The sequence below is a fragment of the Monopterus albus genome, unplaced genomic scaffold (genome assembly GCF_001952655.1).
Source record: "Monopterus albus unplaced genomic scaffold, M_albus_1.0 scaffold196.1, whole genome shotgun sequence".
NCBI classification, from domain to species: Eukaryota; Metazoa; Chordata; class Actinopteri; order Synbranchiformes; family Synbranchidae; genus Monopterus; species Monopterus albus.
The window spans coordinates 341,707-361,746 of record NW_018128076.1 but is presented as its reverse complement, the minus strand read 5'-3'; the positions used below and the strand labels follow the sequence as shown (position 1 = coordinate 361,746).

Below are 20,040 nucleotides of genomic sequence, written 5' to 3'. Positions count from 1 at the left end.
AATAAAAATAGAGTACTTAAAAATAGAGACCTGTACGGATCTGTATAATCTGTACAATGTATATTTACACGTATTGCACTGAGGGTTATTGTCCAGTCATACTGTTGTGGGTTAGGTGTTCATCACAGTGACAGCCCAGGGAAAGAAACTGTCCTTGTGCCTGGTTGTCTTGGTGCACAGTGACCTGTAACACCGTCCAGAGGGGAGGAGTTCAAACAGATTGTGTCCAGGGTGTGAGGGGTCTGCAGTGATCCTCTCCACCCCCCATTTGACCCGTGAGGTGTACAGGTCCTCCATGGAGGGCAGGCTTGCACCAATTACCTTATCTGCAGTCCTGACTGTCTGCTGAAGTCTGTACTTGTCCTGCTTTGGTTGCTGAGCCAAACCAGACAGTGATAGAGGTGCAGAGAACAGACTCGATGATTCCTCTGTAGAACTGTATCAGCAGCTCCTGGGGCAGGTCGAACTTCCTGAGCTGGTGCAGAAAGTACATTCTTTTCTGTGCTTTCTTGATGATGGTCCTGAGGTGGGATGTCCACTTCAGGTCCTGGGAGATAGTGGAGCCCAGGAACCTAAAGGACTTTACTGCTGATACAGTGCTGCCAAATATTGTGAGGGGAGTTAAGGTCGGGGGGTTCTTCCTGAAGTCCACTGTCATCTCCACTGTTTTGAGTGTGTTCAGCTCCAGGTTGTTGTGGCTACACCACAGGACCAGCTGCTCAACCTCCCGTCTGTAGGCTGTCTCAAATGTCACTGTCTTGGATGAGACCAATGACAGTCGTATCATCAGCAAACTTAAGGAAATACCATTTCTCTCCCACCTAGTATTGGGTGCCATAACATTTAGGAGCTAAAATTGAGTAAAGTAGAATAAAAAATAGAATAGAATAGAATAAGAACTGGATGTACCGTTTAGATTTCTCCTGAAGTGTCCAGATATTTTCTTGCTGTATTGGCGTTTTGCCTCCCTGATTCCACGGGACAGGTTGGCTCTTACTTTTGCTAGGCCTGCGGTGTCGCCGGCCCTAAAGGCTGCATCCCGATCCCTCAGGAGTCTGTGAACCTCACCTGCCATCCATGGCTTCTGGTTGGCATGGACACTGATATTTTTGCAGTGTGTGACATCATCAATTCAATTTGTGATGTATGCTGTGACGGCCTCAGTGTATTCCTCTATGTCTATGTGATTGTTGTGAGTGGATGCTTGTTTGAAAATGTCCCAGTCTGTAGTGTCAAAACAGTCCTTCAGAGCATAAGAAGCCCTCTCCGGCCACACACGTACCTCCTTTTGTGTTGGTCTGATGGTTCTCACTCTGGGTCTGTATGCAGGTCTCAGCATGATGGCGATGTGATCAGAGATACCCAGGTGGGGGAGGGGGAGGCTTTGTATGCTCCCTTGCATGTGGTATACACAATGTCCAATGTGTCTCCTCTCGTTATCTTAATCTTGTTCATCCCAGGATCTCATTGCTTAAACACTCCCTTTCAGGTTATCATTAAAACAAATCATACATGGTTCACTCAGATCACGATCAGGAAAGTCTCTTTTCAAACCCAATCGTCCAGTTCGTGGTGATGCTCTTCTTCTTCTTCTTCTTCTTCTTCTTCTCCTTCCTTGTCACAGACCTGTTGGTACATTGTCTTAGTCAGAGCAGTGTCTATCAGTCTTTGCATCATTCCCCGCAGACAGGGAATAAACACCCCCCCCCCCCCCCCCAGCGGGGGGCCCCCAGCCACAGACAGAGAAATCAACTCAGAAGCGATCAGGCCGCTCCATTTTCCGAACCAGGGTTCCAAGAAGCTGGTAAAGGGGTTGTCGATGCCAGAATTCTCAGCTAGCTCCTCAGATAGGGCTGTCAGTCCTTCAAGGGCCCTGGTGATGCTGCCATTGCGAATATAGGCCGCAACCTATAGCCTCAAATCATCCATCTTACTAACGAGTGCTCTGGCGTTTGTCAGAAAAAGGCTGGGTCTATGTGGCTGCCTCCGTAGCCTAGCTAACGCTCCGGCCCTGCAGCCTCGCTTCTGCTTCCTCTCCTTCCTGCGGTGCCTTTGTGTCCTTTCCGTGGGGATGGTAATCCATGGAGAACTGGGGCTCCTCGCTATGCCCGCTGGTATCCTGTGCGAGCGGAGAAACTCAGCTGTACCTCTCTGCTCGTAGCGAGCTTCTATCTTCAGGTGATCATGCACAATCATGAAGTGGAACGAAATTTATTGGATATTTCAAACTTTTTTAACAAATAAAAAACTGAATAATTGGGCGTGCAAAATTATTCAGCCCCTTTACTTTCAGTGCAGCAAACTCTCTCCAGAAGTTCAGTGAGGATCTCTGAATGATCCAATGTTGACCTAAATGACTAATGATGATAAATAGAATCCACCTGTGTGTAATCAAGTCTCCGTATAAATGCACCTGCACTGTGATAGTCTCAGAGGTCTGTTTAAAGCGCAGAGAGCATCATGAAGAACAAGGAACACACCAGGCAGGTCCGAGATACTGTTGTGGAGAAGTTTAAAGCCGGATTTGGATACAAAAAGATTTCCCAAGCTTTAAACATCCCAAGGAGCACTGTGCAAGTGATAATATTGAAATGGAAGGAGTATCAGACCACTGCAAATCTACCAAGACCTGGCCGTCCCTCTAAACTTTCAGCTCATACAAGGAGAAGACTGATCAGAGATGCAGCCAAGAGGCCCATGATCACTCTGGATGAACTGCAGAGATCTACAGCTGAGGTGGGAGACTCTGTCCATAGGACAACAATCAGTCGTATACTGCACAAATCTGGCCTTTATGGAAGAGTGGCAAGAAGAAAGCCATTTCTTAAAGATATCCATAAAAAGTGTCGTTTAAAGTTTGCCACAAGCCACCTGGGAGACACACCAAACATGTGGAAGAAGGTGCTCTGGTCAGATGAAACCAAAATCGAACTTTTTGGCAACAATGCAAAACGTTATGTTTGGCGTAAAAGCAACACAGCTCATCACCCTGAACACACCATCCCCACTGTCAAACATGGTGGTGGCAGCATCATGGTTTGGGCCTGCTTTTCTTCAGCAGGGACCGGGAAGATGGTTAAAATTGATGGGAAGATGGATGGAGCCAAATACAGGACCATTCTGGAAGGAAACCTGATGGAGTCTGCAAAAGACCTGAGACTGGGACGGAGATTTGTCTTCCAACAAGACAATGATCCAAAACATAAAGCAAAATCTACAATGGAATGGTTCACAAATAAACATATCCAGGTGTTAGAATGGCCAAGTCAAAGTCCAGACCTGAATCCAATCGAGAATCTGTGGAAAGAACTGAAAACTGCTGTTCACAAACGCTCTCCATCCAATCTCACTGAGCTCGAGCTGTTTTGCAAGGCGGAATGGGCAAAAATTTCAGTCTCTTGATGTGCAAAACTGTTAGAGACATACCCCAAGCGACTTACAGCTGTAATCGCAGCAAAAGGTGGCGCTACAAAGTATTAACTTAAGGGGGCTGAATAATTTTGCACGCCCAATTTTTCAGTTTTTTTATTTGTTAAAAAAGTTTGACATATCCAATAAATTTCGTTCCACTTCATGGTTGTGTCCCACTTGTTGTTGATTCTTCACAAAAAATTACAGTTTTATATCTTTATGTTTGAAGCCTGAAATGTGGCAAAAGGTCGCAAAGTTCAAGGGGGCCGAATACTTTCGCAAGGCACTGTAGATGTGGTTCGCCCAGCAAAATGTACACAGTATGGAAACAACACGTACACAAACCACCAAACAAAACAACGACTGAATGAGCACGGAGCCACTGCAACAGTGTGCACCGCCATTGTGCTCAGAATGGATTTATGTCAGTCTGTACAGGCAGTATGTAAGTAAAACATTTCCACAGTATTTGTGAATATGAGATATCAGATAACTTAACATTTGGGAGGCCACATGTCCTCAGCCATATTCGACTTGTGTTTTTATTCAGCCTGAGTCTGTTACTTTATAATTCCCGTCCCTTTAGAACAAGCAATGTGTTAGGCCACCACTTGCCTCCAGAACGGCTGCAGCGCTCCTTGTTATAGATTTTCCATATGTGTGGAACTTGTCCAGAGGGATGAACAGCCTTCTTCTAAAACACATTTCCTCATTTGGTGTTTTGGTGGTGGCAGTGGAGTATTGTCTAACACATCATTTCAGAATGTCCCTTAGCTTGGATGAGATCTGGTATCAGTGATAGTCATTCACGTCAAATCATTCATTGAAGCCTCCTGTCCTCTGCAGAAGCAGCTGCATTATTTGTATTTCTACCATAATCCTGCCACCCCTCTCACAGAATGCATTAGTGAGAATGTAATAGTGCATATAGTAGGGAATATATAACACTCATATTGCACTATTATTCCGAATCTGCTATCCTATAGCTTTTAATACATAACCATAACTTTAAAAACAAAAAGACATGTAACATCAGAAACAGTAACAGATATCAGACAAGCTCAACTGTAATTCAAACACTCTATAGGGTATAATAGTAGTCTTCCTAAGTTGTTTACCCGAAAGGTAGTTACAGTTAAACAGGCCTGAGATCTGCTCTAGTGAGCAGCGGTTTATAATGTGAGAAGGGAAATGATATGCTGAGGCCACTTTATTAAGATACAGTAGTACACAATGATGAGTCTCCTGTAATAAAATGTATATCCAAATGATAAAATACATCTAGCTATTATAACTTAGAACGAGTAGCATAGAATAAAGGAGATCTCCAGACAGAATAGTTTACTGTACAGTCATTTTTCTGTCCTTAAGACACAAACCTGTGTTATTCCTATACAAGAAACCCACTTTGCCAGTTGTTTAAACGTCAGACAGCTGTCCAGCCAAATTCCACATGTGTATAAGACTGGACAATTTGAGTGTACTGGTGACAGGGAGTTGTGAGCTAGTTTTAATTTCTGAGATCAAAACATGTTATCTGTTACGGCGAACTATCAGAAATAGTAACCGAAGACTCAGTAAATGTGGGACTCTGATCAAGGCTCAAGATAAAATGTCTTTTATTCAGTAGTGGTGACAATATGAGATGGAGTGTTTCAGCTGGTCACGGGCGACTGGACTGCTAGATGAGCAACCAGGGTAGATGGCGATAGAGGCAACCACTAAATTGGGAGCAGAGGAGGAGAGTGAGAAGAATAAGCAGATCCGCAGTGAATCTATGTGGGAATAATGACAAGACCCTGGATATGATGAATGAGGGTTTGTCGGGCGGGAGCCCGAATGGCGATCCATGCTCTGCAGGGAGGTAGGAGGTGATGAGGTGCCCGCTGGCCAGTGCGTGAATCTGCTGGCAAAGGAGGTTGTGGTTCACCAAAAGGGGTTCAGCTGCAGCCCAGCCGAGGATCCCCAGTGTGGGATATTCGTACAGCTCAACACCCTAGTAAGTAAGACGAAGAACAAGCAAAAACACCAGAGACCCAGAAGAATCCTGTAGGAAACTGGGTCAGGGTCTGGAGGAACCTTGTCCAGTAATGGGACAGTCTGCGAGAGTAATCTTCTCTCAGGTTCAACGATAACTTAAATCTACCAGGAAGAAACTCGAACTGGCGAGGAGACAGCAGTATACACACAGGCTCAGAGGAAACTAAAAAACAACCAGTGAAAACTCAAACTGTTGTAAAGACAGCAGGATTCAGTAAAAGCAGAGACAAGATTCAGTTCCCCAGAAACAATAGGTCATACTGTACAAAAAATGCTCAAGGGGATTTCCTCAGGCAGAAAGCAAATAGTTCAATTTACAGTTCAGTTCATAGTTCAGCTCACAGTTCAGAAAAAACGCACGAAACAATACTGGGATCACCAAGGCAAGAAAAGAAGCACAGGTTCGTCAGATCAGAAGCTTACGGAATACTTGCTGGACATCAAGAGACCATCTGGCGACCATCACACCAACGCTCCCCTTAAGTAATGCTCCGCTGATTAGGAGCAGGTGTGCCTCGCCATCAGGAGTGCACTCTAGCACCTGCAGGGGTGAAGTTGTTGATGGTCCCAGTGCTGGCAGATGAGGTGCTGGGAGTGCACCGATCTGCAGCCATAACAGTTATCATTCATCGTTTAGCAGAAACAGTATGACTGTGTGTGTACATTTGACCTTTTTTAAATTTATTTAATTGCTTTATCATTGTTTTGACACCTTCAGTCCCACCTCCACCCAGCACTCACCTGTAGGCTCTTATGCGGGGTAAGTAAGTAAGTAAGTAGTAAACTTTATTTATATAGCACTTTTCACAGACAGAATCACAAAGTGCTTCACAACATCACAGAATAGTAATAATAATAAACACAAATAATATACATAAAACCTAAAAGCAATTCAAATAACAGAATAAAAACAGTTCATAAAAATCTGTAAACCCAATCAATTAAAAAACTCTAAATAAATGTGTCTTCAGCTGCTTTTTAAAACCCTCAACAGATTTGGCCATACATAAAGACAAGACATTCCATAATCTTGGAGCAACCACCTTAAAAGACAGGTCCTCCCGAGATTTAAAGCGAGTTTTTGGGACCAACAAAAGGGGCTGATTTGAGGAACGAAGAGTACATTTGTGAGAATATGGAACCAACAAATCAGAAATATACTGGGAGACCTGCCCATGTAGTGCTCTAAATGTCAGCACTAAAATTTTAAAATCAACTCTGACCTTAACTGGTAGCCAGTGAAGTGAGTACAAAACCGGAGTGATATGAGCTGATCTAGAGGTTCCTGTGAGGAGCCTCGCAGCAGCATTCTGGACAATCTGAAGTCGGTTTAAAGTAGACTTATTACAACAAGTAAAAAGAGAGTTATAATAATCAATACGCGAAGAAATAAAAGCATGAACAATCATTTCAAGATCGGCCTTTGATAAAATCTTCCTTAATTTAGAAATATCTCTCAAATGATAAAAGCAGTTCCTGACTAATGCTCTTATATGACAATCAAGAGACATAGCCTGGTCCAACACAACACCAAGGTTTCTCAGGCTCAACTGGACGGAGGAGCCCAGCAAACCAAGGTGTTGTTTAATTACTGCGAACTTGTTAACAGGTGCAACAATAAGAGTTTCAGTGAGTGGGTGAGATTGTTAGCATCACTCCCCAGTGTCTCTCTGTGTACTCTTAAGTACATTAAATGTATATGCTGCAGGTAGTGACAAGGTCACATACTAATATAAATGTGAGTATCTTAGATCGAAGGTGACTGAGTAAGCAGCTCTGAAAGGACATCTACTGGGCACAGTCAGGTTTAGGCAGTAACCTGGATGTTTTACTTCATTATTTCCAAATAATTAATTTAAAAAGACAAACTGTGGATTTGTCCTGGCCACTCCTTGTAAACCTGTGTCTAGTAGCTTTGACACATTCCCAGATTGCAAGAATTAATTTGGGAAGTTAGATATACAGGGTAACATTACTGAGTGATAGTTAAAGGAACAAAACTACAGTAAGATCTAAATAAACTGAAATTTTCTTTAAGATTTACACTGATTTCATTTAAAATGAATATTACTACAGCAGCAGCATGAAAATGACAGAGCTTGTGGCTGAAATCGGCATACCAACTGAGAAAATCTGGGTGGGACAGTGAATAAGTAATGTTCACCTTCCAGCGTGAAGTGGAATAAATCCCGAGCAGGATGCAGCTGGAATGGATGTACTGTATAAAAGTTAAAATATGCAGGGGCTATATATACCTTGAAATTGTGCTTCATAAAGTGAGAGTCGATGTACAGCAGAAGCACACACAACAGGAACATTAGCACAATACAAAATAACCCAACAAAGTAGCACTTTCACACATCTTCTCTCTGTAATGGCTAAAATAGTTGATGTTTTGGCATGAATATGTCAACACTGACTACTTTGTGATATTATGTTGAACTACCTTACTTGAGAGTTATGTTTACTTCAACCCCGTGCAGTGCATTAAATTAAAAGCAGTACTGTCCTCAGCCAGCTATAGGCGCCCTTCACCCTCTGTATGCTCATGTCTTCTCAGAGTCACAGTAACTCCAGACGGAATCCTGTGGATTCACAATATCAGCAGGGCAGATGAAGGGAAATACACCTGTTTTGCTGAAAACTACCTGGGCAAAGCGAACAGCACTGGGCACCTGTCTGTCAGAGGTATACACACACACATTCCACATACACATTCACTGAAACAAAACAACCAATGTCAGCAGACTTCAAAAAGTCTACAATAGCACAATAATATTACAGCTAGAGATGACACAGTCACCTGTGGTGGCTGTATGGGTTTTCCATTTCAGCTTTACTTTGGTAAATTTTGGATATTCTGACTTCAAAAGGGGGCCAGCTGGAAAACCTAAATCACCAGAAACCATTACTATACTGTCAGAAACATACAGTTGCGGTGTTTATTTCCCCCTGTTAATGACCTAGGGTGGCATGGTGACAGTGGTTAGCACTGTCACCTCACAGAAAGAAGGCTCCGGGTTTGAGCCCCAGCCGATCCAGGGCCTTTCTGTGCGGAGTCTGCATGTTCTCCCTCCCTGTGTGGGTTCTCTCCATGTACTCTGGCTACCTCCCACAGTCCAAAGACTGTGACTGGTGACTTTAAATTGCCCATAGGAGTGAGTGTGGCTGTGTGGGGTTGTTTGTCTCTAAGTGTAAGGCCTGTCTTGACAGTGACTAAGAATTATTTTTTAGCTTGGTATCCTGAGATATTTATTCAGCCCTTGGTAGCTTTCATCTGAACCATTTTTGTTCTTGCAGATGCCACTAAAATCACGCTGGCACCATCTAATGCTGACATCAATCAGGGGGAGAATGTAACACTGCAGTGCCACGCCTCACATGACCCCACCATGGACCTGACCTTCACCTGGGCCCTCAATGGGGTCCTGCTGGACCTGGAAGCCTCTGCTGGCCTATATCACCGGATGGAAGGAGTGAGTCCTGTGATGGTTGGTGGTTGGGACGATATAGTTTGTTTGTAGGACTGGAAGATCCTGCAGAATGATTGTGCTGCATAAAAGTAAAACATTGCAGTGTGTCTGTTAAATTAGTGGGTGGGTGATTTGGTGCTTTTCATCATTGATACCTGAGGCTATGATATCTGCTCATTAGCTCCATCCAGTCTTTACATTAAACAACAAATAAGACCTTGAGTGACCATTAGCAATTTGGGGTGTTGTTAATGTTCATAATTCTTACAAAAGGACTGTGAAAACCTTGCTGGTTCTTTGATCAAAGGTTTTCTATCTGGCGTTATGGAAGAAAATAAACACTGTGGGGGTTTTTCAACAGTTTGGACAAAACAAGCTATTTGGAGACATCACCTTGGGTACATTTTATAGACCAATCCCAGCACTGGATGAGTGGTGGGTACAGAGCCCCCAGCTTTTTCTTAAACAGCAATTCAAAAGTATAGCAGCAGTATAGGCAAAATAATATAGGCAAGATATTCTCCAGCTGTAATTACTTCATTTCATAGTGGCAACATTTCACAGCACCTGAGCACAGGCCTGTGGGAGAAACAAGCTCTTAAATGAGATTAACTATCTATTTCATGTCCATGCTTCTTTATGTCTAAATGTTTAATGAATGTCTGTCATAAGAGCCTGATACAGTAGTAGCTGATTGTGGGTCTAGCCCATTCATGCAAAAATAATGAGACACATAGTCCGGATTTCTTTCCTCAGTGTTTTTATTATTCTTTTGGCATGAAAAGAAAATACTTAACTTACATTTTTACATGAATTTTCACAATTTAGTGGATGGCTGATTAATCGGAATTACCTCCCAACAGTATTTTTCTTTAGGTGTTACTTCATATTACCTTTTTTTCTTTACTTCCAAGGGTCTCCTCCTATAGAAGAATTGGAAAGATATTTCTAAGCTACTCAGCTTTTCTGGCCTTCCGTCAGTCATCTTGTTTCTAAGAAATTATTATTACACTTAACAATGGCTGACCAGTGGGTGGTAGAGAATGGGATGACACATTAGCATCCACTGTAGTGGGTGATATGCAACTACACAATCAGAACCCATGCACATACAAGAAAACAGTTTTTAAACAGCTGTCCACTGTAGAGACCACTATGCATGAAAAGGCTAGCTGAAAATTAGCTCCTGTAATCTGCACCCCAGCACTATAAAGTTCTGCTGCAGCATAGAGTTGTTGTTCAGTGTATTAAAAATCCATTTTGATGAAACCTATAAAATGTGAGGTGAAAAGGAAACATTCATATTTTTTCCTCTATATCCTGATTTACCTTGACTGTTTAACTTATGGACATGTCACTTCATCACTCTGCCTATATCCTTTCAGAAGGAAAACACAGGCGATCTGTTGATTGTGAATGCTCAGCTGAGTCAGGCAGGGATATACACTTGCACAGCTCAGACTGTGGTGGACAGCGCCTCAGCTTCAGCTAAACTAGTTGTTCGAGGTAAGATGAGTCAGTTTGCTTCTCATGTCATTCTTATTCTTCATTCTCATTACTACATTTGCTATTATAGAAACACAAGAAGAAAAGGCTCAATCAGCATCAAATTCAGCCACACAATCCTGCAAAATAGATTATAAACAGAGGCAAATGTGAACGCAGACCAGATGGGACATGGGACAGTCTGATCATTTAAACGCTTAAAATCATAAAGGAGCAAGATATGATGGCAAAATGTGGTCTGTACTAAAATCAAACTACTTATTTTGTTTGCGGAGTAAAAGTGCTAACTTTGCACAATCTGCTCAGCAGCAAACAGCAGAGCAAACAGCAAATGAATGATGATGTAGCTCTGTATCTCCCAATGTTTAACAAAATAGCTACATTAAGGTGATACATTGGTTTCATTTTCACATTTTTTTCCAAGTGGCCAATAAAACTATATTCTAGGTTTGAACTTTGGCAATAGAGCATATTTAAGTAGGTAGATGTGTCAGGACATATCATGATTTTTCTGTTTGCTTGGAAATCTGCATGAAAATCTGCAAAGTAACTTGTTAAGAAAACTTGTTAAAAAAAAAGAATACAATAAAACTTACAACCTGTATGGATTGTACTGTTTCCACAGCTCTTGGTGCTCACTGCTAAATGATCAAAGTGCTGTTACTTTAGTTAGTAGATACAGACTAAACTGTGATGTGTTTTTATTACTTCTTGCAAACACATTTTGTTTCCAGGCCCCCCGGGACCTCCTGGAGGTCTACTGGTAAGGAACGTTGCTGAGACATCAGTAGAGCTCAGATGGAGTCGTGGCTATGATAACCACAGTCCCATTGGCAAATACATCATCATGGGGCGATCAGCATTGTCATCAGAGTGGAAAAAGATGAGGACAAGTGTGTACGCTTGCATGTGTGTGCAGAACTGAAAAAAAATTTAAATTAATCAGCAACACATATCATGTAACTCATTCGTAATATTAAGAGCTAATATTTACCAGTGATAAAATATAAGAAGCTAGTCAGACTAAAGAAGTACTTTGAAAATGTCACTTTGTGAGGAGCATACATCATTATTTGTGATGGTTTAGAGACTAAACTGAACAGACTGAGTTTGATATTGATGAACCATATACCTTACTACACAAATCAACATTGCCTCACTGTACACCAGACCCAGACAACATTGAAGGGAATGCAGAGTCAACTCGTGTGATGGGACTGATGCCCTGGATGGATTATGAATTCCAGGTCATCGCCAGCAACATTCTGGGCAGTGGAGAGCCCAGCATGCCCTCACATACCATCCGCACACAGCAAGCAGGTGAGGGCCCACATGTGGCATCCAGTATGCTACACACACACACGTTCAAAGCCAATGGCAAATGGTCACTGTGTCAGACTCGGCATGCAACGCTGCCGATAAGCAAGGGTGAACTCAATTATAGAACCAGATGAGTGAAAGTAAAACACTGTCTCTTTAATAAGAGCACTGACAACAAAACACATGGATAACACAAAGCAGGATTCAGATTAAGCATGTAACACTCTCAGGTCGATAATACAGTCCAGGGACAGATCCAGCAAACTTACACAGACAAGGTTTCCACGAAAGCACGGTCAAAAAAAGGAAGTCCAAAGTCGATACACAGAAAACACAATCTGAAATCAGGAGGGCTAGGCAATACTCGTGGTCACAAAGTAATCCGGGGTCAGAGCTAGTGATGGCCATCTGACACCGAGGCCTCGATACATGATTTGAACTTGGAGAGGGATCTTCCGCGAACCACTGCTTCGAGGTTGTATTGTTGCCGAAAAGACATGTGACTGATGACGTCCGACACAGAAATGGCTGGCCTGAGTGACTCCCATGACCAGTTCAAGCCATCAACTATGGTGTTACGACGCGAGATCTCGCTGCGCGCGTCAACAGGTGCGTAGGCGTAGGGATACTATAAAGCCACCCAAGATGATGCACAACATGTGGGTTTGTCGGTGTAGCAGGTGTGTGCGTAGGTGCTGGCTGTATGATCATTGCTGCTGGTGTGTGATCACCATGGAGCCAACTAGGGAGAGACCCTGTTCTCCAATGTGGGAACACTTTCATCTGATCGGTCCAAAGACAGTGGAGAAACTTTGTTTTTGAATAAAAATGATTGATTCTCCAACCCTTGTATTTATTCACACGCTGTCCTAGTTACATACGCACATATTACCAGCTATCACATCCTCTGTTTCCCCAAGCATGCCCTCTCCCACCTACTACACTACATATGTTCATAGACCCGACCAACTGACCAATCAATCTTTACAAACGTTTTCACATCATTCACACAAAACCTAGTTACACCCATCACATAATTCAGACATTGTTCTGCTGCATACTATTTCACCACCAGATGGCACTAAACCGAACCTTTGAATGAATGAACCAATACTCGATACAAATGATGAAGTGGTTCGATACAGGTGTCATGGTGTCAATTGGACATCACTAGTCAGAGCTAGAATCACAGGTACAGGAAAAATGCTGGAAAGTCTGAACAGGAGTTAGAACAATCTGGCAGCTTCTTGGTAGGGGGAAGCTGCCTATATGCTGTTGTAACCAGGTGTGAGTAATGAGAAGCAGGTGAAACCAATGTGGGTGATGAGATAAAGTTCCCGGGAGTCAGGGTGAGCTGCAACAGGAAGTAGTGTCAAAATAAAAGCATAAGACCAGAAGCAGGCGGGACAGAATCATGGCACCCTGGTAGTCAGCACTATGGTTTTGATACATAAACATGTTGTATAAAGATACAACATGTTTGGTCCATATGTATCTGGAAAAGAATCACATGCTAAAGCAGCTCAGGAGCATTGATGTAGTGGCTGTGCTTAGCCTTCTTCACTAAGCATAATGAAAAGAAGGTTATTCTTTAGAGCAGGGTAGATTAGAAACATCAGTATCATCACAAAATGGCTGAATATACATCAAAATAAAATGTGGCAATATTGTATATTTTTCTGTTAAAATATTGTCTGTGGATTTTGTCCTTTTAGCTGGCAGAACATGGGTAGTCTGACTTTTTTAAGATCTTAAAAGAGATTGAGCATGGAGCATTGCCATTGTCAGGCTTACAGTGGACAATAAAAATAAAAAACAGTGATCAAAATTGACACAACGTGACCAGAGGTTTCTTTTTTCTTTTTTTACCTTCACAAAGAGCAGGGTTGTGTTTTTGCTTGCATTTCTTGGTTTGTTTGTTAACAGCATAACTCAAAAAGTAATCAATGGATTTTGATTAAATGTTTTGGAGAGGCAGTGCATGGTCCACAGAACAATTGATTAGATTTTAGTGTTGCTCTGTATCATGATGTGGATACCGTAATTTTAAAAATTATTATTAACTATTGTGAGTGCTGGTAAAGCTGCTGACTGACTGTATGTGAGCCTCCTTGTGGCCAGAGTGTACAGCTGTGCTGCTGAGCACCCCAGATCCCTGGGTTAGTGACAGCTGCTCATTCACTGTGGGAGACAGAGACTGAGGGAGTCCAATGAGGTGACAGCCCACAGTTGGGAAAAGACTGACTCTATGCAGCGACAGCTGGGCGAGCACCTGATGGCAGAGATTTTGAGCCAGGCTCAAGGCTGTTATCATTTTCATTCTAGGACATTGTGCCATCTTAGTAGGTTTTTGCACTTTGTTCAAGCAACAAACTAACCACTCATATTGAGAATATGTGGTCAGTTTATCCAAGTAATGCCAATTTAGAAAAGAGATGTGAGTGCCATGGGCTCTCAAGTAACCACCTTACAGTCAGCTTTGTTCAGACGGGGAATGTAGTGGAGCAGAGCGGCTGGATGAAAAGAGAAATCATTATATGGAGAAAGGCCTCATTGCCCAAAGTCTGACTAAAAGTGAATCTAAACACAAAGTGGCCTGTAGAAGTATAGGTAAGTTGGTTTCCAGCTCTGGACATTTGAGTTTGTTAAATTCAAAGTTCACACTGTGAATAGTATCATTTGAGTTAATGTTACTATGTTTTGTCAGATAATGTTGTATAGTTCTGGCCAGCACTTTTCACCTATTCTACTGAATATTGACTGACCTACTTACGTGGATTATATCATGCATATCATCATGTGTGCGTATATTTGTTTTCAGCTCCTACAGTTGCCCCCAGTGGACTTGGAGGAGGAGGAGGAGACCACAATGAACTCATTATTACCTGGACGGTAAATGGATGACTCAGAGTGCTTAGAGTAAAAAGCAGTTTGAATGTCAGTACTTACCAGTATCTAACTTCAGATTTATATGGGCTTTCTTTCTTGTCTGTCTTGTGGTGGTTGCAGGCTTCCCTTGTCATTCTCATCTATAATGTTATAAAGTGTTAATTTATTGCTAATTTAGTTAAAGTGTCACTACAGCGATTAGAGTCACACTTCCATAAAGGTGACAGTTTTGTAAGAGACAGATTTAAAAAGGTCAAACCTGAAGCAGCAGAAGCCGAGGGACTAAGGTTCATAATATGGATCAAACTCCATAATCCCTGGATCCTTCACTTCTCATAATGCAACTTGATAGCATCTTTGAGTAGACTCTTCCTCTGTGTTAAATAACCAAGACTTTTAAACTTTATAAACTCAGTTAAAATGTGAAAATCTGTCTTAATCCAAACAGATTCTAGATGTAAAATGTTCATGCTATTATAGTAAGTTAGTGTTAAACTTTGCTACCACAATGTTTTTTTTTTTTAAATAATACTTTTAGCAGTCTCTAGACAGATGCTCTACATATACTGTATTGTCATTGATGGATGTGTAGCAGTGACGTGTGGTGAGGTTGACAGCTGGTGAGGCACTGACTCTTTTAGTCAGATTTACAAATACAAATGAACCGTTAACAAATTGTCTGTTAACAGACAATGTGTTATGTTTTATATCTCATATCAGCATTCTTCACACAAACGTGACCCATATTTAATTTGAGGTTAAAATTTATTCCAATTGAGCTTATTTCTAACTAGAAATAATAAAAGTTTATGGTCTTACCTTTACTTGTACACGAAATCCATTTGTCAGCTGGTATGTATTACAAACCCTTTTACCGTTCGAATCCAATATTAAAACAAATATTTTCAATAAAGAAGATCCTTCTAGACAAAAATGTCCAGACTGTCAAAAATGTTTTGATTGAAAGTCCACATTTGCGAATTTTCTCAGCTTGGAAATGTAATCTTTCATTTTGATAAGGCGGATTGTAAAGAAAATATAAACAAGCACGAAGAAGATTGTAGGTAGCGCAAGAATCTGTGGGCTCACTAGCGCCCTCTGCAGAGGACCTCTATTTGCGACATATAGACGGACAGCGACACACTATTTGCATTGCATACAGTTTGTGAGGATTACACGATCCACCGAGAGGCACAGCAAAGTGCTGCCTCATCGCGCATCTCCTCCATGTATTTGAAAGGGACATACAGAAATTCTGCTATTCTTTATTGAAAAAAAATACTTCAACATCGGATTCGAACGGCAAAAGGGCCTACAACACACATCAGCCGACAAATATTTACATTTATTATGTTTTATGGTTAACCTTTTTTCTTTTCAAGATTGACAGGGGAGGCTCTGCCTCACCTGCCTCCCCTGACCGCACGTCACTGATGTGTAGGGTTGTGAGCTCAAAAAGTCTGTGAGAGAACAAGCTAATTCTTGATGAAGTTAGTCCCACTTAGTCATATACTGTGGTTCTCCATTATTAATTACATAGCACTGAGTCTTCCCACAATTATTCAGCCCCTTTACTTTCAGTGCAGCAAACTCTCTCCAGAAGTTCAGTGAGGATCTCTGAATGATCCAATGTTGACCTAAATGACTAATGATGATAAATAGAATCCACCTGTGTGTAATCAAGTCTCTGTATAAATGCACCTGCACTGTGATAGTCTCAGAGGTCTGTTTAAAGCGCAGAGAGCATCATGAAGAACAAGGAACACACCAGGCAGGTCCGAGATACTGTTGTGGAGAAGTTTAAAGCCGGATTTGGATACAAAAAGATTTCCCAAGCTTTAAACATCCCAAGGAGCACTGTGCAAGTGATAATATTGAAATGGAAGGAGTATCAGACCACTGCAAATCTACCAAGACCTGGCCGTCCCTCTAAACTTTCAGCTCATACAAGGAGAAGACTGATCAGAGATGCAGCCAAGAGGCCCATGATCACTCTGGATGAACTGCAGAGATCTACAGCTGAGGTGGGAGACTCTGTCCATAGGACAACAATCAGTCGTATACTGCACAAATCTGGCCTTTATGGAAGAGTGGCAAGAAGAAAGCCATTTCTTAAAGATATCCATAAAAAGTGTCGTTTAAAGTTTGCCACAAGCCACCTGGGAGACACACCAAACATGTGGAAGAAGGTGCTCTGGTCAGATGAAACCAACATCGAACTTTTTGGCAACAATGCAAAACGTTATGTTTGGCGTAAAAGCAACACAGCTCATCACCCTGAACACACCATCCCCATTGTCAAACATGGTGGTGGCAGCATCGTGGTTTGGGCCTGCTTTTCTTCAGCAGGGACAGGGAAGATGGTTAAAATTGATGGGAAGATGGATGGAGCCAAATACAGGACCATTCTGGAAGGAAACCTGATGGAGTCTGCAAAAGACCTGAGACTGGGATGGAGATTTGTCTTCCAACAAGACAATGATCCAAAACATAAAGCCAAATCTACAATGGAATGGTTCACAAATAAACATATCCAGGTGTTAGAATGGCCAAGTCAAAGTCCAGACCTGAATCCAATCGAGAATCTGTGGAAAGAACTGAAAACTGCTGTTCACAAATGCTCTCCATCCAACCTCACTGAGCTCGAGCTGTTTTGCAAGGAGGCATGGGCAAAAATTTCAGTCTCTCGATGTGCAAAACTGATAGAGACATACCCCAAGCGCCTTACAGCTGTAATCGCAGCAAAAGGTGGCGCTACCAAGTATTAACTTAAGGGGGCTGAATAATTTTGCACGCCCAATTTTTCAGTTTTTTATTTGTTAAAAAAGTTTGAAATATCCAATAAATTTTGTTCCACTTCATGATTGTGTCCCACTTGTTGTTGATTCTTCACAAAAAATTACAGTTTTATATCTTTATGTTTGAAGCCTGAAATGTGGCAAAAGGTTGCAAAGTTCAAGGGGGCCGAATACTTTCGCTAGGCACTGTATAAATATGCATGTTACTATCACTCACATTAATGTACACTTGCATTTCCTGGAGATATACCCTAACCTTAACCCTAAACCAAGTTTAGATGTAAAAAATTTACTTTTTGGACACTTGCTTTTTGTCCCCAAGAAGAAGTTGAATCGCCACAGTCTGACAATGTAAACAGATTTATGTGCCCACAACATGAGTAATACTAGCTTACACACAGTGCAAGGTTATGCCAGATGTCTGTTAGAACAGTGGAAACAGGCCCATTTGTCTTTTTAGAGGTTTAACATCTTAGTTTTCTCCTAAATCCTCCCAGCCCATGGCCAGAGAGTACCAGAATGGGGACGGCTTTGGCTATATCCTGGCATTCAGGAAGAAAGGCACATCATCATGGAAAGTGGTACGCATTCCTCATGTGGAGTCATCTCGTTATGTTTACTACAACAACAGCCTGGCACCATACAGTCCCTTTGAGGTGAAAATCAAAGCTTATAACCACAGAGGAGAAGGACCTTTCAGCCAGATTGCTGTAGTCCACTCTGCAGAGGAAGGTGAGTTTATTTAACCAGTTTTTACCATATGTCCAACTGTGCCACATTCCATTTTAACCAAGGATCATATTGTAACTGCACCTTTATGTCTACTGCTACAACTCTTGTCAACTTTGCACTACAAAACAATTTATTTAAACATTTTGAGTTTGCTGCAAACACTAAATCACACAAAAAACTATTATGCATGAATTAGGGGTCACCACAGTGAATATGATTCGCGATTCGCATGAGTAAATTTGGCACGTTTTTACACCGGATGTCCTTCCTGACACAACCCTCTATTTATCCGGGCTTGGGACCGGCGCAGAAGTCACTGGCATGAGACCCCTGTGAATATCTGCAAGATATAAACATTGTATTTCAATATATTGAACAGCAATATTTGGCACAATATATTATTGTTACTGTAGTAAAACAGGTGAAGACAAATCAAAAAATATTCATCAGCGTGATGTAGATAGAAGAAGCTCACAGTAAGATTTGTAGATTTCAAAGATTTGTAGTGAAATGCTTGAAACCGAGTGTCGGCTACAACCTGACTGATCAGTCAGAAAGTAGGAATTCACTGGCAATAAAATAAACATGACCCTGTGTTTGCATCTCTGTTAGTAACATATTAAAACAGTGTACAAGTATACTGTATGTTGCTTATTCTGACCTTTTGACCTCGGGATGTCTCTTCATAGAGCCAACAGTGGGACCATCAAACATTAATGCCACTGCACTCACTGCCTTTGAGATCCAGGTTTCATGGGAGCCTGTCCAGCAGCTCAGTGCCAATGGCATCCTCAGAGGATATGAGGTAAAGAGCTTCATACCTGCACATCTGGATGTTTGTGCAACACAGCAAATTGTAACTGATGGTCAAAAATTTATTTCATTTACATGTTAAAGTCATGCACCTTTCAGTCCCATCTACAAAGAGAAAAGAAGTATTACTTTTATGGGATTTGCTTTTTCATTTCTAGTAATAATGTATTCTTGCTAAATTATTTTTTATGCATTTCATGTTCCTCCTTACCAGCGTCCTCATAAACAAAAAGATGATTTTAAGGGTATTTTACAGTGAAAGATGAAATGGCTGTATTGTGGCAGCTGAGGTAGCCCTCATGAGGGTCATCATCATCATTAGTTTAATCCACTCTGCATAAATGGATTAACAGGTTAGCCAGATAATTATGACAATTTCATATTGTCCCGGGTCTGTGCATTTTTTGAAAGTCTCCCTGGATTTGTTGTCATGGCAACATATCCGTAATCTCAGATGAAAACCAATATAACAAATACACTATTTTAGAAAAATAGTTAATCTCCAAAGTCCATATAATGCATACATGACCCCCAAAACCATCATGTTCACTTTTATTATTTCATCTGGGGCGGTGTGTAAAAGGTTATTTTTCTCTTTATTTTACAGGTGTTCATGGAATTCAACAGGATTGTGGGAAAGAACCTCAAGCAGGAATTTTATGACAGCACTGATCAACACAGTTTTCGTCTGATTGAGATCTTTCAATCTAAGAGAGGGAATGTCGGACAGCTGTTGACACCGCTTTTACAACAAACCAGGGCTGGTCCAGATCAAACAAAGAGAAAAAGCGTGGCATTGGTATTGCAGACCGCCTGAATGCGTAAGTAGTGCACAATTACAAACCCACCGCTCCGCTGAAACATAACAATTACAATTTAAATAGTTAATTCACATCTCCAAAAACGTCAAGTGAGCCATGACATATGAGCTCCCATTGCGAGCGCACAGGACCAGTGACATCTTTAGTAGGTTATAATTTTTTTCCCCAGCAATCAGTACAAATAAGCATCGTTATAAGGCACCGCCCCCTTTTGCCCACCCAACCAGCGCCAGGTGT

At 41.6% G+C, this 20,040-nt stretch overlaps 1 protein-coding gene across 2 annotated transcripts in view; it reads left to right on the top strand.

The window, feature by feature from the left end:
- cntn2 (contactin 2) overlaps positions 1 to 20,040 on the top strand; it is a 140,469-nt gene that overhangs the window by 97,254 nt on the left and 23,175 nt on the right. For both annotated transcript variants that reach the window (XM_020617884.1, XM_020617883.1), the window contains exons 12-19: positions 8,012 to 8,139; positions 8,752 to 8,927; positions 10,310 to 10,430; positions 11,165 to 11,323; positions 11,601 to 11,750; positions 14,572 to 14,642; positions 17,935 to 18,169; positions 18,859 to 18,974. In XM_020617884.1, coding sequence (XP_020473540.1) covers positions 8,012 to 8,139; positions 8,752 to 8,927; positions 10,310 to 10,430; positions 11,165 to 11,323; positions 11,601 to 11,750; positions 14,572 to 14,642; positions 17,935 to 18,169; positions 18,859 to 18,974 — 1,156 coding nt within the window. The remainder of the gene's footprint in view (positions 1 to 8,011; positions 8,140 to 8,751; positions 8,928 to 10,309; positions 10,431 to 11,164; positions 11,324 to 11,600; positions 11,751 to 14,571; positions 14,643 to 17,934; positions 18,170 to 18,858; positions 18,975 to 20,040) is intronic.